Raw genomic sequence first — 19,952 nt, 5'->3', positions numbered from 1 at the left:
TGTCTACTGGTGCCAAACATGCAGTGGGTGGACATTATTATTGATAATGAAAAGAATGACCCTCCCCGTGGTATATCCATGCAGAGACTGTGATCAGGGATATTCTTTATCCTCGAAAGATATTCGAAAGCCCTCAGCAATTCCCCAGGAAAACTATGAAGTCATAAAGGAGGCACCTCCCATTCCAGGATGCTTCACTCATTGAACTCTTGAGGAGGGGAAACTGAATACACTGTTTACAGAAAATCACTCCCTCTTTTCTTTTCTCGCCTATGCTTTCAGAGGGTGTAAAAAGTGTTCTTTCATTTTAAAATTTTAAGTTCACAGGACAATGGAAGGGGAAAGACAGAAGGAATGAATCGTGAAAGATAGCCATTTTACTTTAATTTTTCAACATGACCATAAACAATCTATCAGAAAAAGAGGGGAGGTTCAGAGCAGAGCAGAGGGGATGGGGCAAGGAAAAGGAAGAAGGGGGCGTGGCAGTGCAAGGAGAAATAGGATGGGAAAAGGAGGAGGAATGAGAGAAGGGGAGTGCAAAGCTGAGAATTATACTTTCCAGTTCTAGGTTCAAGGCCACTTTCCATCCTCCTTCATCCTGCTCTCTGCTCTACATGGTGAACTCGGGATGTTATTCTGAGCACCCCCTCTTCTCTGGCTTCCACTGGGTTTGTTCAATGGAGAGGGTGGGCAAGTGAATGGAAGGAGGAGGGAGAGTGAGGTCAGGGTATTTAATCCTTTACATCTCTGTGAAAAGTTGCCTGGGGCTAGGCTGAGTCTCTCCTCCGTAGGTCAACTTTCTTCTCAAAGACATTCCCTTCCAATTTTAAGTCATTCCTTTGATCCAGCAACCACAGGCTTGGGCTTGGGAACAGTTTCACCTGTTACTGGCCCTGGGTTGCTGCTCAATCCTTCCCAGCTCAGCTTTGCTCCCCCAAGAACACTGTAAACAAACCCTTTTCTTCGAATGTTCCATCCGTTTATCGTTGGGACTCTGGTACTGACAGAGGAAATGAGCAAAGGTATGGATTCTATGAAAGATGCTTTGGAGAGAAGGGAGATGGCTTGGAAAAATCGTTCTGTGAATACTGCATACAAATTCTCTCTTGGAGATTAACAATGTTACTATTTCAAGGTTTTGGAGTTTTGTGGTAAAGAAACCTATTCAACTACCATTTCTATTCAATGAATAGCATAAATATTTGGATGTATAAAGGACACATCAGGTGAAAGGGTGAACAAAAGTAAAGAGAGACTAAGGAAGTAAGTAAAAAGTCAGTCAGTCAAAATCTGGGCACAGTTTAACCAGTCTTGTGGCCACGCATGAGTCTTGATAAAGGTAGACCCAGCCAAAACCCCAGCTCCAACCCTGACCTTGGGCTAGTTAAATAATCTGATTCAGGGTGCTCTAAAGCCTCCTGTTATAATTTTGAAGATTTTATAAACTTATAAGAAATGAAACTAAGGCATTATCATACATTCCAATTGCCTAAATGCTATAATCTTAAAATAATTATAATATTACAGACAGTATAGGATTAAACAAAAATGCTCTGGAATAATGGAAGGTATTTGTTATATTAAAAAAAAAAAAAACACCCATCCATCAATCAAATGGGCAACAGCTGTCTGGTCTTTGCAAAGAATTATCTCTTTTGTCATAAGATTAGGAGGTCTGCAGAGGAAAGAAAAAGAATTAAGCATCATTATCAGTTAAAGTCATCCAGTAATTCCTGCAATAAAATAGCCTAACTATATTCAGGAATTATCATGAAAACACTCAGCTTTCTAGGTGAATTATTACTGAATTAATATTACCCCCCTGGTCTAAGTATGCAGGGAATATTTTTTAAAAGTTGCTAATGTAAGAAGATACACTACTGATCTCTTAATCTGATCACATCCAGTAAGAGTTATTTGCGCTGGGGTCTGAGCTACATTATAATAAAATCAAAGGACATAAAAACTGTGGCAGGAACAGTGCTGAAATTGGAGAAGCATCATTATGAATAGCAACAAGTATGGAGATGCATATGTAAGAGGGTAACTAGAGTCAATATAACCACTGTTCTTCCATGATTTAGGGTAAATAGATAGTTATGGCTCATCTGCTAAATGATCTACTGGGTAGATATTTATGGATTATTATACAGTATATTATTGAGGATGAGCCCGGTTAAAAACAAATAGAGAAAAGAGCAAATGGCACAGACAGGCTTTTAGTAAGGCCATCATTTGTAATATTTCTCAGGAAAAATCTCTTTCAGAAATTCCTCAGTCCAGCTAATGTGCCATAGAAGGACTCTTTATTTTAGGAGTACATAAATCCACACAAATTGCTATAATAAGGATTCATCCCATAGCCCTTTTGGCATAAATGCACATCTGGTCTCTGTTTGTAATGAAATCAATTCAAAGCCCCACAGTGCATTAATAATAAAAATGCTCAACATACTGCAACCGAATAAGCCCTGAAAATTTGAGTCTGCAAGATTCTGTCACACATATGTATACTTTTAACACTGATAAATGATTAGGTTACAGAACATTTATCAAATAGCCTAAGATTCCAAAGGTAGACTTTTTCTGCTAATTATTATTTCTAAAGGAAAATCCGTGTGCATGTATGCTAGAAGCTCTTGCTAGCTTGATTTATAATGGCTCTTGGACTTTTATATCTGGAGTTCACAATATCATAAAAATTTTATTAATAATAAAATTATTATAAGCAATACTGCTTAGCTTGAGGAAGTTCACAGATTTGCCCTTTAAGAACAACAAAATTCTAAATTGGCATATAGCATATCAAAGGTTGTCACTAAATCTTAAAGAGAATTAAAAAGGGAGAGTATTTCTACATTAATTAAAAAAAAAATCTTAACTGTTTTATTTGCCAACAGCTATAATCCATAACAGAAGATCTAGGTTTGGGAAAACCTTCCTGGTCAGTCACTTGATTTACCTTTTGTGTTATATGGTTGACCCAAGGAGAAGAACAGTTGCTAAGATCTGGTCCTTGGGGATCCCAGATTCCATCAGGAGCCAGGCAGAGATAAGTTGATACTCCTAAAATAATGAGAAAAATAGGTCTGCTTTAAAAATTCAAACCATCTTGCTTACAAGACTTTATATCCTTGTTATGTTTAAATATGAACAAAGACAAAATTGAAATCATTAAACTACGATGATGTTTATTAAAACACCACACACAGCGTCTGGCAAACAACAGACATCGGAGAAATGCAACAGAACAAACAAAATCATTCAGTATTTTTAAAGCACTTGCTGGCAACTACACCAGGTACAGAAAACAGTTGCATAAATTCCCGAGATGTGGTATCTGGCTCTGTGGGGCCGATTGTGTGAGTTTTCAGAAGCAAGGTAGCAGCTGGGTCTTAAAGGAATCAAGTTTGCAGGTTTTCCGGGAAAACAAGGTAGGAAAGGGCATTCTAGGTGCAGAAAAAAAAATATGTTGTCCTTGGGAAACTTCGAATGTTTTAAACTGAGGTCTACTGTATAAGGGAGTTGTGTTTAATGGACTTGGAAAGGCAGGCAAAGTCACATCATAAATTCCCTTGTCTGCCACCTGTGGGTTCTGGAAAAAATCAATGAACATTAAGCAGAGGAGAGAAATGAGCTGATTAAGGTTTTAGAAAGATAACTGTGGCAGCAGCATGGAGGGTGAATCTGAGGGGAGATGTGAAGCTTTGGGGGAAGCTATAACAATAATTCAAGTGACAGCCTGTGTGTGTCTGAACAGGACTGCCGCGAGGAGACAGAGAAAAGGTGAAAAAGAAGGTTGTAGCATAGGGACGTTCACCTGGGAGGGCTCCAGAAGGTTTGGTTTCCTTTAAAGCTCTCTCCCAACGATAATGACATATTTCTGTAGTGCTGCTCTGTAGCTTTCAAACTGCTTTCAAATAAAGTGTTTCATTCACCTACACAACAAACATCTGAAGTGGGGGTGGGGGTGTTATCATTTCTCTCTTAGAAATGAAGGAACTGAGACCCAGAATGAAGGGGACAGTGCTAAGAGACAAGGTTTCAAACTGTTGGAATCAAACTGATTTCAGCACCAAGGAAAACTTTAGAACTAAGCACTGCACCCTTTCATAAAGGGAAGAAAGATTTCAGAATATTTTTAAACACGTTGCTGAAAAAAGAAATTAAATGTGCACTTTTATAAAAGCCAATATTCTTTTTGGTCTTTCTACCACTTCACATACTACCGGATTCAGAATAGGTCCACATTGGAACTGTTCTAAGACAAACCTATTTAAAGTAACCAGATCAATAACACCCAAAGACATAATGCCGATTGCCTGTATAGTGACATCTATCGTACATTTGATTTACATATTTTACGGAATAAGGCAAATTTTACTTAGTGTACCAAGTACTAGTTTTATAAAGGTAAGTGTAGTAACAATAAGAAAACTAGGTTATTTCTGGCATAAAAATTGTAAATAATAATGTGGTTAACACTTGGGGATATCATGAATCATCACATCAGTAAAAAAAAAAGGGTGGGAGAGAAGGAAGAACTATTTAGTTCTGAGCCATCTCCTAGAGAAAACAATGGATCTTGCTCTCTCCAGGGGATGTTGAGTAATGGGAGATCGGCTCCTTCCTATGTGAAGAGTCCTTGACTATTAAAGGACAGCTACACTGGCTTATCAAAAGTATAGTCAAACTTTCTCTTTTGTGAAGTTTGAGGTAGTTTCGATGATCATCTTCTAATGGAGACGTCCTCCACCTCCTTTTCTGCTCTCAGCATTTGCCAGTTGGTAACAAGCATGAGAACTGGCTCCCAGCAATCCAGTGATTTGCTTGGAGCTGCTGCAGAGACGGGCTGGCCTGCTGGAGCGGCTGGGACAACCACAGCCTAATTGTAACTTCCCCCATGGCCCTCACACCAAGGGCAAAAACTATTGGCCTCATGTGTATATGTACCAGATCCTCACTGGTGACTTCTCCAGAATGTATTTTCAAACTCTGAAAATATACTGCTTTAACTTGTAACTCGACTGAGTTCAGAATTCAATCAAGTGAAGTTCCAAAAATATGCAGTAACAAGCAAACAAAAACTAAAGGAAAAAAACTGCAAGAAAAGCAAGCTAACCTAACAGAAGACCTTCAGCTTAGCTCTGCAAAACTGACTTACCAATCGTTCCTGCAGGGCAAGGCTGCTTGGCCATCTGTCCTTGACGGGTCTTAAACCACATGATTTCTCGAGCTTCCACAGCTTCACAGCTCTCTTCCAGAGCTGGGATTTGGGACGAGGCTGATGGCAGATGTGTGGTCATGTCATCAAGCACCTCCACAGCTGGAGATGGGGTGCTGGTACTCCGGTTTCGTCTTCCAGACACGGATGGGGTGGTACTCCTGCCTGGGCTCCAAGTTGTGGTCCGCAAGGTGGTGCTGGTGGTGGTGCTTCCCATGCCAAGAGGTCCTGTGGTAGACATTTCTGAAATAAAATTCAAAAGAAAACACCTACATTGCTTGTCATCACCTCAGGGTGTCCTAATACTTTAGAAACCATTTTTATTTGACAGTTCAAAGAGCCTTCAACATGGAAAAAAATAAGCAGGTACCAAGATATCCGAATGCCACCCCAGTGTCATGACAGCCAACTGACCAAGGCCAAATATTGGCTTGTTCATGGTTCTGTTCAACTCAAATCACAGAAAACAAAATTATAGCACAGCCCAACTCTTCAGTAAGCTTCCTCATGCTTCAGGCCTTCTTAACAGTAAGAGGACTGATACCTGGAGCCCTCACTTTGAATATGCAAACTTATGTAGACTGGGAGAGTGCTAACGTAACAGTATTTTCACATTAAGTATCACAAGAATTTCTAAAGATGAAGCAGTTAGGGGAGAAGGGTCAGAAAAAAAAAAAGGGCATCAAGATTTAAAGTGCCCTCAAGCTAAAAAGTAAAGAACAATTCTGAGTATGGACTCTTTAACATAAATTAAAGTAGATTGATGATCTACCTGACGCTCTCAGAATTGACTCATTTTAACAACTTTCAAACGTGACATTTAGTAGTATAAAGTATAAGTGGTTGTCAATTTAGTTGTCTCATAAATTATTTTCTAACTAGATTTCTTAAAATGGGGAAATGTATTCCAAATTCCATATAAAACTGATAAGGTGACTTGGCCAGATATTAATAGGTTATTAAGCCTAGAACGTATCGAAAGGAATGTTCTAACAATACCATGGAAAGGACCACCGCTGAGAAGCATCTTCCTGGGGAAAATATATTTATATTTCCATCACAGGAAGGCAAGAGTATGCCAGTCCTCCACATACATACGTTCATTCCTAACTGTAAGTTTAGAAACTCATCTTAACCTTATTTATTGGCCAATAACCCCAGGGACACTGGCTCTAGCCAGATTCGAAGTAGCTTGGGTTTATGGAGCTCAGGGAGTCCCGTACTGAGCCTCCAGCTGTCTGTCATTCATTGTCGACTTTCTTTAACATGTCATCAACTTGATTCTGCTGCCCCAGAAGGGGTGCCACATCCATCTTCTGTGGTGGGCATGTAGAAAGCTTTCAAAAACAAGAGAAATGGCAGTAGGAAGGAGGTATGTATTTTCTGAACATTCAATCACTGAACTGGTAGCATTTTCTGAAATAATGCTATTTTTCAAGCTGTGTTTTTACTTGTTCTCTTTCCTCTTCCTTTCTCCTAAGCTTTCCTCCTTCCTCTTCCGTTCTCTATGTGAATGTGATGTTCATAACCTCATTGATGCCAAGTTCATGAAGGAAGAAACAATATTTTTTTTTGCCCTTCTTCCATTAATACCACATCTCCCCAAATCTCACTGATTCTGCCTCATTTCTCTACTTTTCTCTCTTCCCAATCTTTACTAGATGCACTCCCCCCCCCCCCCCAGCATCAATGGATGAGTATGGCAGCCTTTTAACATTTTTGCCAGGAGAAACAATACCCGAACAAAATGGTACTGGGATTTCAATATTGATGTTTGCAAAAATCAAAATTCAGAATTCATAAAAATTGACACTAACGTTTAACACAACTCAGATATAAAATTTAGCAACAAGTGTAAAGTTGAATTTCTAAAATTATAAACAGTAGAAATGCTTCTGATATCGTCATTTTTGCATTTGAAATTTGAGTGAAATCTCTCAAAAAGAAAAAACACAATGAAGAAATACTAATAACTTGAAATTAATTATTATTTAATATTAAATTAATTAAAAATAAGGTAATATCAAAATTAAACACTCTTGTTCTTATTAATATTAAGTATCAGCCTTAAAAACATGTGTCAGTGGTGTCATTGCTGGGATTCAAGCACATTTTTTGTGTGAAGTTTTCTGGCTGATGGAAAAATTCTTCTCCACTTTATACCACTTGATAGACTAGTAAGGCAATAGTTAAAAGCTGACTCCAAGCATTTTCTCTGGCTCCTTCAATTTAAATAATGCCATCTCTCATTTGTAGTTTCTTCAGAATTATATAGATACTGAAGAATGCTTTCTAAATGAATGCACTTTTCTTCATTTAGATATTTTAATTAGCATACAATGCTCTGGGAGGGAAGAGACTTGTTTTGCAAACATTTTGCTCTGATAAACTGCGTAATCCCACATGCAGTGAGAAGACTGACTGGCCTATTGTCTCAATCACACAAATCATACACAAGGAGCAAAGACACACTGTCACAAGAGGCTTGTTTGCTGTGACTCTGGCCTTGCCAACTTTGAATAAATTTGTCTTTTAGCATAGATTTAATGTATTTATCTTTGTGCTCTATAATGACCCAGATTTCAGATTTTTAAAGACTACAGTATCACACCAAAATGTATTTAACAATACTACCACATAATGGAAATCAATTTTCATTATTTTTCTCTAAAATTACCCTATTGAAACAATTCTCTACCTTTTGCCAGAAGCATCTTGTAAGGTATAAATTGGAATGTGTTACTCTACAGATTAAAATCCCTTAAATCACTTCTGTCTGCCTTCCAAACAAAGACTGGACTCCTTTTCTTTGCACCTAAAGCCCTTCACAAGTTTATTTCTCTAGCTCATTTGTAATGCTTCTTCATCTTTCAGCTCTACTATTAAACCATACAAAATTACCAGTAATTTCCCAACACTACCCTGTTCTTTCTGCCCCAGGGCTTTTGCACATACTTCAGTGTTCCTGATCCTATTTCCACCTGGCTAATTTCTGTTTAGCCTTTGGGGATTGCTTGGATGCCCTCTCCACCAAGGAACCTTTTCAAATTTACCAAGATGAGGTTACATACTAATGTGTTTTGTTTATGATTATTTCCTCAGCTTTTAGCCTTGTATCTGACTTACAGTCAAAATAGATGAACACCAGGGGTAGGTCAAGGGAGCAAGGGAGGGTCCAGTTGTGAAGTATCACAAAAAAAGGGAAAAGAGAAATAGAGGGAAATAGCAAATGACATAGTTAAGGCTCCTTATAGTTGATAGGCTAACAAAGTTATTTTATAAATTCATTCTCCATTTTTTTTTAAAGATTTTATTTATCCATCTGACAGAGAGAGACACAGTGAGAGAGGGAACACAAGCTGGGGAGTGGGAGAGGGAGAAGTAGGCCTCCCGCAGAACAGGGAGCCCAATACAGGACTCTTGATCCCAGGACCCTGAGATCATGACCTGAGCCGAAGGCAGATCTTTAACCAACTGAGCCACCCAGCCATTCCCATTTTACATTACTGTTAAGAAAACTACCAGATAACACAAAAAGAAGCAGGGAGAACACAAAGTCTCCTCTTCCCCAAAATAATCCTATGGCAGAACATTCATGTTTAAACTGAATATGCTCTTGTGAGCAATGATACTGATAAAAGAGATTTTTTTTTGAAGTTTGCATTGTTACATATTACACTGCAAGGACTTAGTTTAATACAGACATACTAACGTTAAGGATCAGAACTTATTTCTTTAGAATTGTGCTGTGGAGAGGTGTCTACAAGCAGGGCGATTTCATTCCATTTGACCTTTAGCAAAATAAAAGTCAAATTTATCCTCCATCCCTTCTATGCCATATACCGCTATGTAAGACTCCCAAGAGTTCTGCTCAATGCCAGCTTTTGGCAGAATAAGTACTAGTGATATATACATGTTGTTGCCAGTGCCCAGGAAAGAACTTGCCTTATTGATAGATACTGGTAAAGAAGATGTAGATTCACTTAAGAGTCATAGCAACACACTTTGGCTAAGTTCCAGCCCATATCACACACCATAGGAGTTGGCTTTCTCTATCTTTCAGGAAGGGAGAAATGATATGACACTTTTTTCAGTGTATTCTCTTATTGAGTCTAACCATGATACAGCAAGTTTAATAAAACTTATGTTATTAAGTGCCTCATGTGGTTGTGGTTGTATATCAGGAAAAGGTTAAAAGAATGTCAAAGAAAATACATTTGAGTGACTATTTACATAACACTTTATCAAAATTGTGTAATTTTCCTTACTATTCTGTCATTGTTACTAGCTCACTGTGCTTAGTATTTTCATAAAAGCAACTAAACAAAACTCCATATTAATATTTTCCCTCATAATTAACTTATTTCTAGAGGAAAATTTCAATTCTTCTGTCCCCTGGCTTATTTCATTCTTGTATTTTGGTTTATTTTGTTGAATTTATTTTTCCTTCAATCTGCCTTGAGAAGAATAAATATTATTTTGAATATTACTACAAGTTATAGTTTGTGGACTCTACTAATGGGAAACAGTGAAAATAACCAATATTTGTATAATGCTTTCCTTTTTTCAATGTCTTTATCTTTATTATTGAACTGAATTCACTGTCGAGTAATTGTAACTACGAATTTCTAATTTCACAAATGAGAAAACATAGGCTCAAATGGTAAGTCAATCCTAATCATACATACAGAAAGTAAATCAGCGTCCCCCAATTCCATGTTCCATGTTTCTTTAATAAGCTATCAAAAATGACATTCTGAATTACTTCATGCATTCTACAACTGAGTCTTCCACATGCTTTAAGAAAGGACTGAAGAATACAATTCTAAGAAAACATTACTAGGTTTGATCACAAAACATATGTATTTTGGGGGCAGGACATTGTTAATTTTTCCCCCCAAGGTCATATGTTGAAGCCATAACCCACCTATAACTCTCTTTGGAGTTGGAACCTTTATAAAGATAATTAAGGTTCAATGAGGTCCTAAGGTAGGGCCCTGATCCAATAGCACTGTTGTCCTTAAATGTAGAGGGAGAGTTGGCAGGGACGCACGCTCAGACAGTAAAGGCCATGTGAGGACATACCGAGAAGGCGGCCATCTCTACACGAAGGAGTGAGACCTCAGGAGAAACCAACCTTACCAGCACCTTGGTCTTGGATTTTTAGTTGCCCAAACGGAGGAAATGATTTTCTGTTGTTTAAGTCACCTCGTCTATGGTATTTTATTGTGGCAGTCCTAGCAGACTAATACAGGCATCTTCTAAAAAACTGTGAAATTTAAAACAGAATATAAAACTTCACAACAGAACAACTGTTTACCTTCTACTCATAAACTGCATGAACTTTCTTCTTGATTCTCCTTCATTTTTTTTTCCCTTTCTTCTCTAAAGTATGTATCTCCCCTCATGGTTTTCCCTTTACTAAACTTCTGTGTTAACTTCATTCCAACATATGGTATTTGGGCTGACTACAGAAACATTTCCTTCTCCGCACTTGCTAAGTATTTATTTAAATCCAAGGTCAGTTACTGAAGAAATCTTTCCAAGGGCTTGATAGAGGAAATAAGAAACCTAAAACTGTACCAATTCTGCAAGTGGCTTTTGGTATTTATGCAGTGCTCTGGGTAGAAGAGAGAAATTCTGCCTGATCCCCATGGATATCAGCTGGTCGCAGCAGATTCGATTTCGCCTACTTTTTAAAAGGAAACATGAATTTTACCTGTCAGGAAATTATCCAGTTCTTTCAGAATTCATTCATACTATTTGGCTTTATGGCTTCTTAAGACAGTCAGATTGTGGAATCTGACTATCTTAAGAAGCCATGTGAAGGCATATTTATTTTTGTAACTTAATCCATTTATACTTTCTGATCTTCTCATAGCATATCATGCTCATTGCAAGTAGAGGAAAACATCTGTTCTAATTAAACATGAATTTGTAATGACCTTATTATATAAAATAATGAGCTAAAATAGAGAATTTGGGGACATCTTATTAAAATTACCTGCTACATATTTAGTCCTACCATGCCAGGAACTGTGCTGCATGTTTCATATTTGCTCTAATTTAGTGCTCTTAACAATATTTAAGCAGATATATTTACCTTCACTTCAGAGATGAAAGAAGTCAAATCCAATAATTCTCCAAAGCTCACATAACTGCTAAGTGATAGAAGCAGGATTTCCAACCAAGTTCATCAAAATCCCTCCCGTTCCATTAGGACTATGGGTGGTGGTAAAACTTCAGACAAAACTTAAGGATGGAAACACATACGTAAAAAGTCTTCATGCATTTGGAAATTAATTTGTCCCAAACACAGCTCACATGTACTTTTACTGGTATTGCTGTGGTTTACTGAACACTTTTATGGATCCGGCACTATTCTGAGCACTTACAGGTGCTTAGGAATCGGCCTATTTAATTCTGACAACAAATCTGTTAGGAGGTACTATTAATTACTTTCATCTTATGGATGGTGAAGCTGAAGCACCAAGAGATTCAGTAATTTTACAAAGGTTAAATGTTTACAGGTAGAAGAACAGAAAAATAACCGAGGCACGGTTACAGAGACCTCACTCTTAAGCATACTAACTGGAAGGGGACTCTGAGAACCTCATCTTGATCCACAAGAAAGAAGCCTGCCCACTGCTGTTAAGAACGGAAGAAGTAATTGTCTTTGAGCTAATTTTGCTTATGACATTTCTAATTCTCCTAAAATAAAAACTGTAGAGTCCACAAAACTGAATACATTGTTCAGCATCTAAGCGGACAATAAACAAGGAGCAAACAATAATGTGAGATATTAGTTGGCTTTCTTTGAGCATATATCATATACCAGGCAGTGTGGTAACGCTTTACATGCATAACTGAGGTACAGAGAAGTTACATAAATTTCCTAGCTTCACACAGTCCATAGTGGTAAAGTCAGCATTTATATATAGATAGTCTGGGGCGCCTGGGTGGTTTAATCAGTTAAGGGTCTGCCTTCGGCTCAGGTCATGATCCCAGGGTCCTGGGATCTTGTCCCATATTAGGGTCCCTGCTCAGTGGGGCATCTACTTCTCCCTCTCCCTCTGCCTGCTGCTCCCCCTACTTGTGTTCTCTCTCTGTCAAATAAGTAAATAAAATCTTTTTAAAAAATAAATAAAAAAAATACAGAGAGTTTGACTCGAAAACCCATGTGTATCCATATTATCGCATAGAGGTTTGAATCTTTTTTTTTTTTTTTAACTATAAAGTACGGCATATATTTTGTGCCTATAAGAGAGTTCAGTTCTAGGAACTACAAGATTAATTTATTCTACCCATATTTATTAATCAACTATCATGTAACAGGAGTTGTATTGGGAATAAAATGTTGGGTATAGTTATCATGTTCCTTGCTGTCATGAAGCCCTCTCTAACAAGCTTTATAGAAAAACCTAATGAAGAAGATAGGAAATAGAGAGAAGAAAATACACTAACTATATTTTTCATTCATTATACGTTTATTAGTATTTGTCTTACACATTGTACTGGGTATCAAGGATTCAGAGGTGAAGCAGAGAGTACCGACCTCAACAAGGTTTTAATAACACTGTTTTGTTGAATGTACAATATCGATTATCCTTTGTGCCGCTAACAAAGAAAAATGAAATACCTGCTAACTAAACTCTGCCATGTCTTTAATTATTAGGTGCATTCTAACTTCTGAAATGTTAAAAGGTGAGACAATAAGAATCTTAGAGTTGGTAAAACACTATAACAGCAGAAATGTCTTCTTATAACACAATGAGGTAAATAATCACTTAAAAGGGATCTGACTTTGGGGCACTTTGGTGGCTCAGTGGGGTAAACATCTGACTCTCGATTTTTGGCTTAGGCCATGATCTCAGGGTCATGAGATCGAGCCCCATGTCTGGCTCCCTGCTGTGTAGAGCCTGCTTACGATTCTCTCTCACCCTCTCCCTTTGCCCCTCCCCCATTTATAAACAAACAAACAAATTAATGAATTAAATAAGATGTAAGAGATGTGACTTTGAACAAATTATGATACCTCTCTGTGCCTTAGTTTTTTGTTGTTTTTTTTTTAACTACATGGAGATAATAACATATATACTTATTTGAGAAAAAAAAAAGGCCGTATGGATTTAAAGTATTTAGCAAAGCAAATGACAGAGAATAATACATTAATAAGTGTTTATTATCAGTGACAATATTGTTATTTATTTCTTGCTTCAACCAAAAATTACTGATTGCTTACTATGTGCCAATGGCTATTCTAAATGCTGGGGATGCAGAAGTGAACAATAAAAATGACAAAAATTAAAAATCTCTGCCCTCATAAAGTTTACATTTTAGCAAGAGAGATAATAAATAGGACAAAAATTAAAATATACAGAATATTAGGTACTAAGAAGTGCTAAGGATAAAAAGAACAAGGAAAGCAGGAGAAAGTAACAGAAAGTGCTGGGTGAGGGCCATTGAAAGGGTGTCAGGCACGGCCTTGCTGTCAGAGTGAGAAGTGGCAGAGAGAGTGATGGGGATAACTGGGAGCCTCTCAGATCGAGGAGCCAACGTCCACAAAGGCCCGGGCACAGTGAGGTGGCCAGGGTAGCTGGAGCAATGTGTGTGAGGGAAAACCACTGTGAAATAAGATTAGAGAGACGGCAGAGAGTGTAGCACACAGGACTTTACAACTACAGTAAGACTTGGGTATTTATCTGGTATGGGAAGTCACTGGAAGGTTCTGAGCAGAGCAGTGACATGATCTAATTCAGGTTTCCTTGGATTGTTGTGGTTAACAGTGGCTGAATGAGGGCGTCTGGGTGGCCCAGTCAGCTGAGCGTCTGCCTTTGGGTCAGATCATGATCCCGGACTTCCAAGATCCAGTCTCGCGTCAGGCTCCCTGCTCAGTGGGGCGTCTGCTTCTCCCTCTGACCCTTTTCCCCTCTCGTGCTCTCTCTCTCTCAAATAATAAATAAAAACTTGAAAAAAACAAAAAACAAAAAGAGTGGCTGAACGGGCGAAGAGCAGAAGTAGGAAGAACAAATGCCTAATTGGCCAGATATCAGAGGTGTTGGCGGTGATGAGAACAACTAGAATGCTGTGGGATATACATATAACCACAAGAGCATGGGTTTTGAGAGAGGAGGAGAGGAGGTGATGACTTTTCTCACTGCCACAGAGTAGGCCTTCGATAATCTTCGACTGAATTGAACTGTTTGTCCCTTCACTTAAACAAAGAGAGACTTGGTCCTTCTCACATAAATTCTTGTCCAACTCCATTCAATTATTATTATTTATTTAAATTTGAAACAACCACAGAAATATATTGATTTAAAACTGTATGAAAATATTCCTGAGGACTCCTGAGTTATAATCAACAGAAGCATGTTGGTCTGCTCATTACTGTAAAACTTCTAGAAGTTTTAATTTATGAGAATATTAAGTAAACACTGGTCATGAGGAAACCATGCAAACAAACAAAGTAGGAAGGTAGGTTCAAGTGGATTTGAGTTTCCTGATTTCTCAAGAACCAGTAATACATTCAAGGAGGCAAAGGAGTTGAATTGGTGTTAGGAATCAGAATAATTCCTTACTTCTGTTCTCAATATTGTGTTTTATTCCCTTAGATTTGACATCATTGTTATCCAGTTACTGGAGTTATTGCCTAAGATTTGCTGTGACATATGTTTTATTATTAACTTGTGAATTGTAGTTTACCTATGAAGATAAAGTGATACTGAAATATAAGGGTTATACATGATTTATTTCTAAGTAGAAAGTTAAAATAAATTCAAGAAAAATAAAATTATCCTCTGTTTGGAAATGAAACACTCAAGTGAAGAGTGAAGAATGAAGAAGAGCTCATCATTTAAGCTTCAAGTTCTTTTTTAAAGAAACACAATTTTAGTAACTTTGATCTATTGCAGGTGCTTGAAAAATATATATGTGCTTGTCCTTGTTACATCTGCACAAGTTTCTAAGAATCTGATAAAATGTAAGGCTTTATTTTAGGACAGCTACCGGTCTTGGTTATTTGCTTTGTTGTTTATGTTTAGAGTCTGGAAAAAAAGGGTATTATATGACTTTTTAAGTACTTCAAAATATTTCTTTCAAACCAGCCCCCCACCCCCCAAAAAATCTTTAGCATTGCTTTTTCATCTAATAAATCTAAGAGTGACATGAATTGAAGCTCCAATTAGCTGCTAGAATGGGACTACTGGGTTGTATAAAACATGGTCCCTTTCTCCTCAAAGGAGTTTATAGGATGGGCAGTCTAATTACCCAAGGTTGTAGAAAGTTAAAGAGTGTCTCTTCATGGCGTCTGGGTGGCTCAGTGGGTTAAGCCTCTGCCTTCGGCTCAGGTCATGATCCCAGGCTCCTGGGATCGAGCCCCACATGGGGCTCTCTGCTCCGCAGGGAGCATGCTTCCCCCTCTCTGCCCGCCTCTTTGCTTACTTGTGATCTCTCTCTCTCTGTCAAAGAAAGAAAGAAATCTTAAAAAAAAAAAAAAAAAAAAAAGAGTGGCTCTTTACTGTGCCCATCAACTCGCACACTGGTGAGTCACTAAACATTTCATTTATTCAGGTAATTTAAATAATAAAAAGGAAAACAGCTGTAAAATTGGCATATAAGTGATTCTTAATTTCAAACCCAACCACAACGATATTGTATGGTCTTCTAAAGGACTTAACAATAAAGATTATAGACTTGAAACATAAATTAAGTCTGTCTGCCAAAATCACACTTAAACTCTACAACTGTTTCCAAGTACAGGGAAATTTGACATTCCACTTTGTTTCCCTATAAATATACTTCTTGGGCTACATTAAGTACTTAACCATGCATGTTGGGTGAGTGAGAATAAATATGCTTTATTTTGAAAAGTATTTTCAGAAGATCTATGTATACTACTGTATCTCAATTAACATTGACATTTTGGATTAAATAATTTGATCACCTACTCCAGATGACATTTTGTAAGATTTGACACACAACATTTTCAAATTTTTACTTACACAATATTCAAAAGTCAAAACACAAGTATCAGAAATTATAGACCTAGACTCTCAAGACACTTAAATATTTAAATAGAGGCAATTAATATATGATTACTTCCCTTTAAAATAATTAAAAAAAAAGGAAATAGACCCACAATAAAGTCACTTGGGGTTAAGCTCCCCCATCAGCAAACCAACACGTAATACTTAACTCAATTGTAGTTTCAGCCTCTTCCAGGAATGTAACCTTTAACCAGTTACCTGGTCAACACTAGCGAGTAATCTGCCTGATGGATCCTTCTTTTCCCCATAGGAAGGTGGCCTTGCTGAAAACAATCCACTCTTTGCTAGAAATTTCCTTTTCTTGCCCCCTTCTAGCTACAAAATTTTCCATTTTCTATAGCTCCTAGCAGTCCCTTTCAACTTGCTAATAGGATGCTGCCTGACTTATGAATCGTTGAATAAAACCAGTTAGGTCTTCAAATTAACTCAGTAGAATTTTGGTTTTTTACAAAGGAAAGGGTAGAAATAGTCTATGTTGAACTGAGAATTAGGTGATTGAGTGATTAGGCCAAGATATTTTCCGTTACAGAACTCAGGAATAGAATTCAGGGCATCTAAGGCAAATGTTTTCAGCTAGTCCTTATGCTGAGAATTTGGTAGCTTCTTCTCACTCATTTATGCACAAAACAACTTGTTTTCTCTGACCTATCGTGCCAACCATGCCTACCCATCACATTCCAAATTACTGGAGTAATATATAAAAACCTCCCCCATTTTGTTTTCTCCTGGCTATTATTACGATCATTTTTTAAAAAACTTTTTTTTTAAGATTTTATTTATTTATTTGTCAGAGAGAGAGAGAGAGCACAAGCCAGGGGAACAGCAGGCAGAGGGAGAAGCAGGCTCCTCACTGAACAAGGAGCCCCATGTGGGGCTCCATCCCATGATCTCCAACCCTGGGATCATGACCTGAGCTGAAGGCAGCTGTTTAACTGACTGAGCCACCCAGGCTTTCCTTTTTATTATTTTTTAGAGGATGAAGTCATGTACTCCATAGGTAGTGATAAGTACATCAGAGAAGCAAATTTCTTGGGGACAATCTTCCCAGAGGATAATGATTTCCAGGTTTCTCTACTATAAACAAAAAGAAAACGCACACATATACACATATATATGTACAAATACACGCACATCACACATACATTCCAAACTGGGGAAAATAAGTAAATAAAATGGATACTGATATCTGTTGGGCTCCTCTACTTCAAAAGAATTATGTTCATTTTCAGAGACTTATAAAGAAACCTCAAAAGCTTCATAGAAGTACATTTACTGTATTATTAATAAAATAAAAGGCAGTGAGGTATCCTGGGGAAAGTATTGATTTTAGTTTCAAATATTAGATTATCATCTACCAGCTATTTGGCTTTGGGCAAATTAATCTTCCAGAAATTCAAAATTTTCTTATCTTTAATAATGTGGATTCCTATTATTTACTTCAGTAATACTGACATACAATAGACATTCAGTAATAATATAACATTATTATAATCAAATTCAGGTTATTCCAAGATGCCCTCAACTTCCTTTCAGGAGAATTATAAACAGCCATCTAACTTACAAAGGTGAAGTAGTTTTTGCATTTCTATAACAAGAACAGAAGGTAGGCCGGCCTGAAATAAAATTATAAAGTGTATCTTTTTCCACCTCAATCTCTGAAGGACATTTAAAACTCCACTAGTACTTTACCATCCACTTTATCCAAACCAGTTTTGGAAAAGAAAGTGATATTGTTAGTTGCAGTGTCATGGGAAATAATATTTTTAAGGAAAAATAATGTGAATAAGGAAAAAAAATATTTCTTCAAAATCATTTGCCTGCTCTGTGGTATTTCAAATTTTGAGATGATAGGATTGAGAGCATACAGGGTATTTCAAAACTTTTTTCAAAGAAGTATTCCATATTTATTTATTTATTTATTTATTTTTTAAAAAAGATTTTATTCATTTACTTGATAGGCAGAGATCATAAGTAGGCAGAGAGGCAGGCAGAGAGAGGGGGGAAGTAGGCTCCCTGCTGAGCAGAGAGCCCGATGCGGGGCTCAATCCCAGGACCCTGGGACCACGACCCGAGCCGAAGGCAGAGGCTTTAACCCACTGAGCCAGCCAGGCGCCCAGTATTCCATATTTAGCTTTGAAATTAAAATGGGGGGCAGATAGGAAAGACAAGGGCCATTTTAAATCAGTATGGAAATATATATGAATAAAATCAAGCTATTATGGATTCAAAATTGTAGATGGTCCACATCATTTAGGAGTCCATAAGTGATTCTGCCTGTAGCCTGATCTCTTGGAAGCACAACCTGATCTTCATGTAGAAAAGTGTCAAAACTTTGCATAACACTTGTAGGCCAAGCTTTAGACTCATTTTGGTAGCCCAAAGTCCCCATGAAGACAAATTATTGCTGTTTTGCTCGGCAATAATCCTCAGTGACTTGAACAGCATGTGACACAGAGGAGGGGCTCAATTAATAGTTATTCAGTAAATGAACTCACATCAACTGCCTCGATTCACTGGAAAAATATTCATAATAGGACTTGCAAATTTGATCACTGATGCACTGAGAATATTGCTTTCCTTATTCTTCACCACTGTTCCCATTCTTTAAAAAGCCTGTTCTATTATCATAGCCTTAAAAAAGAAACTTTTCATGTTAAAATAAGTATAGACTCACAGGAAGTTGCAAAAATAGTAGAAAGAGCCCCTCCCTCAGCTTCCCTCAATGGAGAGATCTTATATAACTCCAGTAGAATATCGAGCCAGGAAATGGGCATTGGTACATGACTGCATCAGTTTGACGACAGACTTTATTTCCCTTCCACTCGTATTCATTTACAGGTGCGTGCTTATGTTCTATGAGATTTTATCTCAGGTATAGATTTGTATAACCACTGCCACATTCAAGATGCAGAACTGTTCCATCACACAACAGAACTGCCTTGTGCCACCTCTTGTGTTCATGCCTTCCCACCCCGCTATAGCTATCTCCTGGCAACCGCTTATCTATTATCCGTCTCTAGAGTTTCATCCTTTCAAGAATGTTATATAAATAGAATCACAGGCATGACACACTTTGAGATGGACTTTTTTCCCTAAGCATAATGCTCTTGTGGACCACCCAGGTAGTTGTAGCCATCAGTAGTTAAATCATCTCCCTGCATCACCAAATGAGTACCTATAATCTATCTTTCACTTTGCACCTTCGGGGATCGTTGAGAACTGCAAATCTGATGTTGTTGCTCTGTAAAAGCTCCCAACTGATTTACTATAAAGTCAAAATCCTTAAACATGGCATAAAAAAGCCCACTAACCCTCATCCTGCTTACCTCTCCAGTCACCACTTAAGCCTCCCTGCCTTTGCTTTCTATCTTCTTACCATCCTGGATTCTTTCCTGCGTGCCCAGAAAGGCCCCTTCTCATCTTCGAGGATGTGAGTGTGTCTTTCTGGAACGTTCTTCTCAATCTCAACTATTCTTCGCCCTCGTGTCCCATTCCCTGTACTGGGCTAAATCCCTAATCCCTTTGATACCTGGAATTTATAGAGATTGTAAGCAGAGATGGGAACCAATTAATGAAATTGTTATTTTGGATTACTCGTACTTGTGTTCAATATATGTTTATTATTTTTAGGATATAAGTTCAGAAAAAGAATTTAGGAATCCATTCTTTCTGGGACTGGA

General features: G+C 37.7%; 1 protein-coding gene across 14 annotated transcripts in view; it reads right to left on the bottom strand.

Moving 5' to 3' along the window:
* The window catches only part of ADGRL3 (adhesion G protein-coupled receptor L3), an 846,536-nt gene that overhangs the window by 176,746 nt on the left and 649,838 nt on the right, over positions 1-19,952 (bottom strand). For 9 of the 14 annotated variants that reach the window (XM_047719413.1, XM_047719415.1, XM_047719409.1 and 6 more), the window contains 2 exons: positions 5,165-5,467; positions 2,963-3,066 (listed from right to left, as the gene is read on the bottom strand). In XM_047719413.1, coding sequence (XP_047575369.1) covers positions 2,963-3,066; positions 5,165-5,467 — 407 coding nt within the window. The remainder of the gene's footprint in view (positions 1-2,962; positions 3,067-5,164; positions 5,468-19,952) is intronic. The other 5 variants (XM_047719410.1, XM_047719414.1, XM_047719402.1 and 2 more) reach the window with 1 other exon arrangement.

The sequence above is a fragment of the Lutra lutra genome, chromosome 2 (assembly GCF_902655055.1).
Source record: "Lutra lutra chromosome 2, mLutLut1.2, whole genome shotgun sequence".
Taxonomy (NCBI): domain Eukaryota; kingdom Metazoa; phylum Chordata; class Mammalia; order Carnivora; family Mustelidae; genus Lutra; species Lutra lutra.
Note: the sequence above shows the minus strand (reverse complement) of the source record. Positions and strands in the feature narration are given on the sequence as shown.